Source organism: Citrus clementina, unplaced genomic scaffold (genome assembly GCF_000493195.1).
Source record: "Citrus clementina cultivar Clemenules unplaced genomic scaffold, Citrus_clementina_v1.0 scaffold_5, whole genome shotgun sequence".
NCBI classification, from domain to species: domain Eukaryota; kingdom Viridiplantae; phylum Streptophyta; class Magnoliopsida; order Sapindales; family Rutaceae; genus Citrus; species Citrus x clementina.
The window spans coordinates 10,379,240-10,389,892 of NW_006262201.1; the positions used below are offsets into that span (position 1 = coordinate 10,379,240).

At 34.1% G+C, this 10,653-nt stretch overlaps 1 protein-coding gene across 1 annotated transcript; it reads left to right on the forward strand.

Moving 5' to 3' along the window:
* The first annotated feature begins 7,589 nt into the window (after positions 1–7,589).
* On the forward strand, positions 7,590–10,056 carry LOC112097900 (putative disease resistance protein RGA3). Its single transcript, XM_024183493.1, has 3 exons — positions 7,590–8,244; positions 8,327–9,807; positions 9,898–10,056. The coding sequence occupies exons 1-3, from the start codon at positions 7,590–7,592 to the stop codon at positions 10,054–10,056; spliced, it is 2,295 nt and encodes a 764-aa protein (XP_024039261.1).
* The last annotated feature ends 597 nt before the right edge of the window (positions 10,057–10,653 follow it).

Consider the following 10,653-nt stretch of genomic DNA (forward strand, 5'->3'; position numbering starts at 1 on the left):
ATAGGCTTCATGCATGTGCTCCTCACAACCCTTAGATCAAGATCCAATGGCTGGTCAAACTTCAAAAGTCAACATCACACATGGCATCATTTGACTCGTCCGATTTACCCAAAGAACGGTTGAGATTTGGCGGGTTAATGGATGGATCGGGTCGACCCGAATACAAAGATTCGGATCCTCCAACTTGCTTCACCAACCATTGCCACGTGGCACAATCATGGCCATTGAATCATGAACGGTTGAGATTTAGTCAAGATTGCCAATTATCCCATGCACTCATATCTATTGTAAGCTCATTTCATCATCCAATCAGTGCTCGGTCAACAGGAAAAGTCAACTTTTTTTACACAAGCCCAATTTTAAGCCGATCTTGACTGATCTTAAGGTTTTCGGACCTCCGGAATCCAAATTTGACCTCCGTTTATCTGTTTGGAGCCTCGAAGTACGTGAAATTAATAATTTTCCTAATAAACACATAAAAATACACAAAATTAAATATATTTAAAACATAATTAATAATTCATAATATATTACATAAACACAAATATAAATTATAACATAAGCATAAAATAACATATTATCGCTTGATAATTAAACAATTTTTAATACTAATCATTTCTTACTTGTGGTGTCTTCCTTAATGTACTTAGACTCCAATAAGTCCTCTATTTCTTTTGCTGTGGATTTTGTTGTGGTACTTATCAAAACAAAGTACTAGCAATGGCATTGTAAATGTGTCCTATGCACAGGTAGACATCTTGCTTCCACTTTTGCCACACTCAAGTTTCTCATCCTCACGTTCTTCAGGCTTTCATATTGTAAGAACATAAACAACATTGAGGCTTGTCAACAAGAAATGTAATGTTTTTTGCCAACGTATAAAAGTTGTGACTAGGGGTGGGCATGGGTTGGTTTGGGTTGGTTTTTAAGTCAATCCAAACCAAACCATAAAAATTTGGATCCAACCCAAACCAACCCAAATATTTTTAACCCAAACCAAACCAAACCATTTGGGTTTGGTTTGAATTTTATTATCAAAATAATTTTTATTTTAATAAAATTTAATTATATCAAAATTATAATAATTATTAATTGTTATTAATTATTAAATTGATATTAAAATATAAAAAAATATAGTGGATAAAAATTATAAATTTTACAATAACTTAATCCTTAAATTAAAGAATACTAGAAAATCAAAATAAAGTTTAATCACAAAAATTATTATTTCTCAATAAATAAGAACATACACTTTAATAATAAACTTTCACAAACATGACATTAACAATCTAATAATAAATTATTTTTAACATATATTATTTTTCCCCCTTCTCCTTTTATAATGGCCAAAAACCCCTCTAATAGTATAAGTTTACAATATTACCCTTATTTTCAACTACTCTTTTATTTCTATTTATTCTAAATTAAATAAATCATATGAATAGAAACTAAATAAAAAATAAAGCATTAAAAATAAGAAATATATGTTTTGATATGAACAAAAAAATTAATAATAAAATTTTTTTATACTTATTTATTTTGTGAAAATTTTCTTATAATAAATATATAAGAAAATTATTAGTCAAATGATAAAAAAATTTTATAAGAAAACTTGAATGACAAATAAAAATTTATTATAAGATAAATAATAAAATATTTTACCTATACTTTTTACATTTAATTTTAAAATATTACAAAATATTTATTATAAGAAAATGTTCACAAAATAAATAATTACAAGAAAAAATTTTATTATTAATTTTTCTGCTCATATCAAAACATATATTTCGTGTTTTAATACTTAATATAGGCATTACATTCAATTATTGACCAAAAATTAGCCGCCATCTAGCATATCGGACCCAGTCCAAGCCGAGTTATTATTGATCATTAGTAGAGTCTCCTGCTCTTTCTATGATGATCCTTCCATGTGGGAGGAATTATTTTTGTAAATAAGAAAAAAAATTATTTATGTTATTTACAATAATATTTATTTAATTTAAATTTATTTTTACTATTATTTTCATTTTCTAACTGTTGACAATTGATCACGCTGTAAAAAATTTAATGGTGGTCTTTCACTTATTTGTGTTCATTTATTTTGTTTTCATTTATTTCATTTGAAAAATTTGAGTGTTGGGGTTTTGTCAATAACCCATGGGTAAACCATACCCAAACCATAATGAAATGGTTTTCTACATAAAACCCATATCTAACCAATTTTCATGATTTACCCAACCCAAACCATTTAATTTGGTTTGAGTTTGGATAAACCCATGGGTTGTGGGTTTATGCCCACCCCTAGTTGTGACCATCAACTGCTCTAATTTAACAAAATCTACTGTGAATTGCGGATGAGATGAGCTCAGTGTCATTGTTACAGAAAGAACGTCTTATGAATGTCGGGAAAATATATTTTTAGGGAATGAAAAATGTAATAATGGCAAACGTAGAGAGTTACAGTAATAATGATTATGCCACAAAGATAATGAGTCAATTATGTAATAATGACAAACATAGAGAGTTGCAGTAATAATGGTGGAATTTTTTTCTAATAAAATAATGAGTTTACTACTCTGTAGGTACAACGAAAATAATAGTAATAAGTAAATTGTAGAAATTAACGTGTATTTCAAGGCACTTTACAAATATTACTTTCTTTAGACGTTATTCGCCCCCATCAATTGAGTGATGAATATGGGTTAAACAAATACGCATCTACGATACAATGAAACACTTATTTATTTGTTTGCATTGGGTATCGACAAAAGCAAACCTAAATACTCTTGAATGTTGCAAGCTTGTCAAGAATCAATATAATTGTTCCTGTAGTAAACAATATGTTGGATATTTAATGCATAAAATATAGATGTTATATGATAAAATTCGTTTTAGAAAGGAGAGTTTAGAAAAGAGTGTTATAAGAATGTTATTTTCATGTCTAAATGGCCTAAACATGGCCTCTATTTATAAATATAATTGTGCCCTCCATTTGGATTGTCATTTTTCATGATACCCATTCGTTTATGGTCATTGGATCAAGATTTGATTTTAATCAATTGTCTAAATAAGTACATCACCATTTCAAATGAAATGACAATGTGAAATGATACATTTTTAAGTGGAAAGATACCTTTTATATGGGACAATTACTAGGACAAGTTTTTATAATAAAACATCATTTATTTTGAAATTGTTACAGCCCTAAGATTATTCTAGGTTAAGTTAATCTATTATGTATAACTTCAGAAGGTTCATCGGTAGATTGCTTTAAGTTTTTGTCATAGTTTACAAATATTTTGTTACTTATAATGTAAGAAATTTTACAAATGTTGGTGCTGAGTAATCTGCATAATTATTATGAATCAGAGAAACAGGGCAGATGTTGTACAATTATTGTTGTGGTGGAGCGGAAAGTTAGCCCGGACGGTGACTGCTATTGGGATTTCTTTAATTTGCAGCATAAAAGCATTTACATTGACATCGACTCAAGGGTAAAAATTAAATATCTCATGTAGCATAAGAAGAATGCAAAAATGCTTGAATGAGCATTCTCACTGAATACACAAAAGCTACTTTCCCTTGAGCACTTTCGCAACAAAAGCAAATGTAAAATGTAGCATTTAATTCTAACATCAAATGGTTGATGCCATCGTTTCCATCCCTTGGGGAAATTGAATTCCTCTATCTGATATTACAGTCTGGAGCGGCTCTTAAGTACCTCAGGCAACTTAGGGCAATTTAGGCGGTTGCTCAGGGCCCCACATTTAACCTAGGATCCCATTATAAATGAAGGTTTCTAAGTTAATTCTTAAATTATAGTTATTAATTATTGATTTATATTTATTATTTATAACTATATTTTCCATAAACAAACTACTAGATTCTTTCAAATCCCCTTTTAATATTATAATTAACAATTTTAATCCATTTATTTCCTCCGTATATTTCATTTAAAACTCTATAAAGGCCACACCTTTTTTAAATTATTATCCATTAATATCTTTTTCCAATTAAAGAAAAAAACAAAACCTTCATTACTTTGGTGAAAAAACTACTTTCTCTACCTTACTTTTTGCATAAGGAAGAAAAGAAAATCAATCGTTTTACTTTCTTTTGATCATTGTTGCTCAAAGTCTCAATCCATCAAAGTTAAATTTCTCAAATTTTCAGGTTTTATCTTCCGATTCTCTTATTAATTAATTGTGTTATTTAGGTGTTTTTGTTTCTTTGTAAAAATATTATTCTGTTCATAGGTTGTTTTCTTTTAATTATCTAGCATAATAGTTTGCATGATTACTCTTGTTTCATTAGAAAAAAAAAATGTCTACTAAAAACTATGCATCATGATACAAAAAACTTCATAAAAGGAGAAGAACAGAAAAGTTAGTTTAATCTAAAAAACAATGCTATTGATAAAAAAATATTTAAGATCACCCATTTCATAAGAAAGATTAAATAGGTTAACTATATTGTCTATTGAGAAAGATATATTAGCAAAATTAGAATATAAAAAGTTGACTAATAATTTTGCATCTAAGAAAGTTAGAGAAATTGATTTTAAATAAATAAAACTTTAATAAATTAATACATATATTTCACCTCAATTTTTTTAGAAGGCCTAATTAAATCAATTTATTTAAGACCTAAAATATGATTGAGCCGCCTTGAAATTGCAGTAAGATAGAAAAGTGAAATAGACAGAACACTTGCTCATACGTAAAGATGCGACGAATTTGAGAATACTTATTATTATGTGCCAAATTCCTAATGTGTGGGAATTTAAAAATGTTAGTGCATAACATGTGTTTATCGGTGGAGTAGAATCAGGGAAATTAAAGATAAGCATAATTTTTGCATCCAATGCCAAATTCCCCCAGGGAGAGAGTGGGGACTCCTTTGCATAAAAGTTGTTAAAAGTTTATTGTTAATAATAAAAATAACATGCAGATACAGTATTTTAGGTTATTGTTAATAGTTTTACAATAATAAAAATCATTTTGTTAGATCGTAAAATGTAGTACTCATACTCTATTTTGTGCAAAAGTCTGCGAGAAAGGATTTCAGATTTACCTAACGGGGAAGTTGGGAACTTGCTTTTTTACCTAGGCTAAAAATATTTCAATAAATTCTGATCGTGGAGACTACCTGAAACGACCCGCCCCGAAACCCCCCAGGCGAGTCTATCTAGTTACATCAAAACAGACTTAAAAATAATATTATACGTAAAGAATCTGCTGAAAATTCGACAGAGTCTCCTTTATATATATAACACTCCCAAAGTACAAATATGAATATACAACAAACTCCAGTGCTCAACATACTCAACCAAAAATACTGAGTTATATAATATACAACCCCAAAAGAACAAGATGACCAAGATGTCCCAACAGAAACATTTATATACTCTAGCACCATCACGTGGCCAAGACTCAAAATATATACAGTCGCTGGGTCGGTCTGGTGTACCTGCAACCTCCTGGTGAGGGGGGGAAAATATAATAAAAACGGGGTGAGTTTAAAACTCAGTGAGATTAGTGAGTGGATAGTAGGTTTGAAAATTGATCTTTACTTTAAAAGAAATAAGCATATCCAAACACGGTTTCATTAAACCATAAGTGAGAAATCAGAAATAAATCATTAAATATTTAAATCAGATTACCAACCATAGAAATCATATCACCAAATCATATCGATTTCACAAATCTGAAAATCATATCTCATCATATCTCTGCATGCATAATCTAGTCCCCAAAGGACAAAAGCGCCCAAGCACACGGCCCAAAGCCTCTGTGTGTACTCAGACGGGCCCCAAAGGCCTCCTTACAATCAGAGCGCGCACCTCCCTTATTACCCCTCAGTTTGGCGGGCCTCCCTTATTACCCCTCATCTATATCACTGTACTCATATTCACATACCTCTTTACCACATTTTAAATCATACCACATTTGAATCCACTTTTCTTAACTTTCAAATAATATCACACTTTATTCAAAATCGATACGCAAAATTATTAACCAAACATTTTCATATAATATCAACAAGTGAATAAAATCCATTTCGAGAAATCATTAAATCAGCACATTTAAAAATACTTATTCCGCAACCATGCTTTACTATCATAATTAACTCTAAAAATAAGTTTCGTATATTCCACTCACAGTGACGGTGTTCATAGTCGGTTATCGTCTACGTCCGCGGACCGGTTCTCGCTCGCGGATCCTCCTAAATCAAGGAAACGACATAATTATTCTCCGTAAATCGGAATTCCGACTAAATATATGCAATAACTCGAAACGAACATTTATCCATAATTAACAACTCCCGTGACGATAAAATTACTAAAATGCCCTTGAGTCCGTAAATCATTAACATGCTCCGAAATCGTAAATCACCGAATTATCCTCGAAATCGTAATTACACCCAATTCACAATTCTATGAATTACTGAAATATCCACAGGCTCAGAAATGACAAAATTGCCCTCATAGTGTGAAATTACCAAAATGCCCTTGCCGGTCAACGGTCACCGGAATTTGGTCAACGCTGGCCAGGAAGCTCAAATCTTAAAGTGCCAATCACGCTGAGTTCAATGGTACCGGCGGTGAGCTCCAACGCGCGGCAACGACGCCGGAATCTAGCTCGACAGCCGTGAGTTCCAACAATCGACCGGCAGCAAAACGACGACTCTCGGTGCCTATGAATGGTCGGAAATGGAAGAGGGAGTCATGAGGAACAAAATCCAACCGGTGGTGTCACTCAAAACCGGCGAAAATCTCGGCGGAGTAAAGTGAAGCAGTCGCGGGTTTCAAGCTTCGATCGCCGGCGTTCCGGTTCGTTTTCGGCAGTGAGGATGGCAGGGGAACGACGGTCGGCTTCTAAGCTTCAGATCGGTACCAAGCTCGGCCAAAACGGTGGTCGGAAACGTGAAATCCGTCCGGGTTAAAGTCGCGGGTCGGGTCGGATCCGGCGGGTCAAGATCGGGTAAGTTGGCAGCTTCTCTCTCTCTGTTTTGCACGTGCATGTGTTTTTCCTCTGTTTCCAACATATTCCTTTGCTTATAAACTCTTTCACCGCCTCATGCCATTTTACATTCACAGGTATTACACTACCAAGAGTTTTTTTTAGTCATATATATTTATTTTTTAGGGACCAATATGAATATTACTAATTTTATCGAGATTATTAAAAAAACAATGTGCTAATTTACCAATATGATTTCTCCAATCTTTTTTCTTTTCGTCATTTATTCCTTTGTGAATTTGAGTTAATGCTTGATATTATTTTTGTGCTCATTTTTTAAAGTAGAAGATTATGAAAAAGTGAACACACAAAAAGCATAAAAATTATTATTAGATCCAAATTTGTGCTATTTCATACATAACTTGAGAATATTTATAATTACGCATCACAACTAGTGGAGTAGAATCAGGGAAATTAAACATTCTACAGTCATTGACGTGTGGGGTGGGGATAAGCATAAACCTTTTCTATGCAGTATAAAAGAGTGCAATAACTCCTTTTCTTTCAGTATCATCGCAACAAAAGCACATCTAATAACTCTTCAGAATTCTCGTCTTCTTTGTCAGAATGGTTGATGCAATCGTTTCCTCTCTCCTGGAGCAGCTGATCTCTGTTGCGGCCGATAAAGTGAAACAACAGGTGAGGCTTGTGACTGGTGTCCGAGAAGAAGTGAAAAAGCTTACCAGCAATCTTCAAGCCATTCGAGCTGTGCTGGAGGATGCAGAGCAAAGGCAAATGCAGCAAGACAAAGCTGTTACTTTTTGGCTGGATCAGCTCAAAGACGCATCCTACGACATGGAAGATGTGTTGGACGAGTGGGTCTTTGCAAGGCTCAAATTGCAAATTGAGGGCGTTGATGATGACAATGCTTTTTCCCTTGCTCCTCACAAGAAGAAGGTACGTTCCTTCTTTCCTGCTGTATCAAACTGCTTTGGTAGTTTCAAACAACTTAGTCTTCGTCTTGACATTGCTGTCAAGATTAGGGAAATCAATGAAAAGCTAGATGATATTGCCTCCCAAAAAGCTAGGTTTAAATTTGTTGAAAATGTGAGTAACCATGTTAAAAAACTGAAACAAGCGCGAACCACCTCCTTGATTGATGAGGGAGAGGTCTGTGGTAGAGTTGACGAGAAAAACGAGCTCTTAAGCAAGTTGTTGTTTGAAAGTAGCGAACAACAAAAAGGCCTTCATGTCATCTCACTAGTTGGGTTAGGGGGCATAGGTAAAACCACTCTTGCACAACTGGCCTATAATAATGATGAGGTGAAAAGAAATTTTGAAAAAGTTATATGGGTGTGTATCAGACACTTTGGAGGAGATTAGGGTTGCCAATGCAATCATTGAAGGTCTAGCCGAGTCAGCTTCTAGTTTAAGCGAATTTCAATCTCTTCTAAGCCATATCCATAGATCAATTGAAGGAAAAAAAAATTTTCTTGTCTTAGATGATGTATGGGATGGGGATTACAAAAAATGGGAACCATTCTTCCTATGTTTAAAGCATGGTCTCCACGGAAGTAAAATTTTGGTTACTACACGTAATGAGTCAGTTGCACGTATGATGGGATCAACAAATATTATTTTCATTGAGCAATTGACTGAAGAGGAATGCTGGTCGTTGTTCAAGCGGTTAGCATTTTTCGGTCACTCTTTCGAGGATTGTGAAAGATTAGAACCAATCGGGCGAAAAATTGCACGCAGGTGCAAAGGCCTGCCTCTTGCTGCAAAGGTAATAGGGAATCTCTTGCGCTCTAAAAGTACAATAAAAGACTGGCAAAGAATTTTAGATAGTGAAATGTGGAAGGTAGAAGAGCTATGGAAAGGTCTTTTGACTCCTTTATTGTTGAGTTATAATGATTTGTCGTCCAATTCTATGGTAAAACGATGTTTTTCATATTGTGCTGTCTTTTTGAAAGACTACAATATGTATAAAGAGGAACTAATTTCACTATGGATGGCTCAAGGTTACCTTAATGCAGAAGAATATGAAGAGATGGAGATTACTGGGGAAGAGTGTTTCAACATTTTAGCAGCACGCTCTTTCTTTCAAGAGTTTGAGAAAAATGATGATGATGATATTATGAGTTGCAAGATGCATGACCTAGAACATGATTTTGCTCAATTTGTAAGTAGCAATGAATGTTTGTGGCTAGAATTTAGTGGTACCAGAGAATCAGTCATAAACCCTTTTGGTGAGAAAGTCCGTCACTTAGGGTTAAATTTTAAAGAAGGCGCTTCATTTCCTATGTCCATTCATGGACTTAATAGATTGCGTACCCTCCTAATTGATGATGAAAGTCCTTTCAATTCATCTCTTAATAATAGCATCCTTCCAGAGTTATTTAGTAATTTGGCGTGTTTGAGGCCATTAGTTATAAGGCAATCATCCTTGCTTTTTCGTTATCCCCCAAATGGGATTAGAGAAATTCCAGAAAATGTCAGAAAATTGATACATTTGAAATGTCTTAATTTGTCTGAATTACACATAAAGAGACTACCTGAGACTTTGTGTGAATTATATAATTTACAAAAGCTAGATATTAGGGGGTGCCGAAATCTAAGAGAATTGCCTGTGGGGATCGGGAAGTTAAAGAACATGAGGAGTTTACTAAATGGTGTTACTCGTTCGTTGAAGTACATGCCAATAGGGATTTCCAAATTAACCAGTCTTCGAACATTAGACAAGTTTGCTGTGGGTGGAGGTGTTGATGGTGGCAGTACGTGTAGGCTTGAATGTCTGAAAAATTTTCGACTCATTCAAAAATGTGGAATAGAAGGGCTGAGTAATGTGTCACATTTAGATGAGCCTGAGAGATTAGAACACAAAAATATGGAAAACCTCCTTCATTTGTATCTTTTGTTTGAAGTTGTAGATTAGGAAGATAAAGAAGAGGATGAAGATGAAGGTGGGGAAGATGAAGGTGAAGATGGAGGATATGAAGAAGAAGGAGGTGAAGTTGTAAATGTGGAAGATGAAGAAAGGAGGAGGAAGAATGAGAAAGATGAACAACTTCTTGAAGCCTTAAGCCGCCTTTGAATGTAGAGGAATTATGGATTTTATTATATGGAGGCAGCATTTTTCCCAAATGGTTGACTTCGCTAACCAATCTAAGGAATTTATTTCTTCACGGGTGTCTTAACTGTGAGCATTTGCCTCCTCTGGGAAAATTGCTTCTGGAAAAACTCGCCCTGCAAAATTTGAATAGTATAAAAAGAGTGGGCAATGAGGTTTTGGGAATAGAGGAAAGTAGTGATGATGACCCGTCTTAATCTTCATCATCATCATCAGTTATTGCCTTCCCCAAATTGAAATCACTCAAAATTTGGGACATGGAAGAATTGGAAGAGTGGGATTACAGGGTTACGAGGAAGGAAAACATCTCCATCATGCCACGTCTTTCTTCCTTGGAAAGGTGTTGCCAGATGACCTTCTTCAAACGTCGACACTGCAGGAATTGAGTATTGGGGGATGTCCTATTTACTTCAGTGTACGATAATTTGTTACGTGAAACTTCTTGAGAGACTGAATTTCTGGGGTACTTTGTAGTAATGTTGAAAACTAAGTGATGGCTGGGTCTGCTCTGTTTCAGTTGAGGATGGTTTGCTTCCTGGAAGACATGCTGATTATTATTGC

Coding starts and splice junctions, on each gene's coding strand:
- LOC112097900 (XM_024183493.1), top strand. CDS start 7,590: ATGGTTGATGCAATCGTTTCCTCTCTCCTGGAGCAGCTGATCTCTGTT. Junction 8,245..8,326: donor AGTTGGGTTAGGGGGCATAG/GTAAAACCACTC, acceptor GGTGTGTATCAG/ACACTTTGGAGGAGATTAGG. Junction 9,808..9,897: donor GAATAGAAGGGCTGAGTAAT/GTGTCACATTTA, acceptor GTTGTAGATTAG/GAAGATAAAGAAGAGGATGA.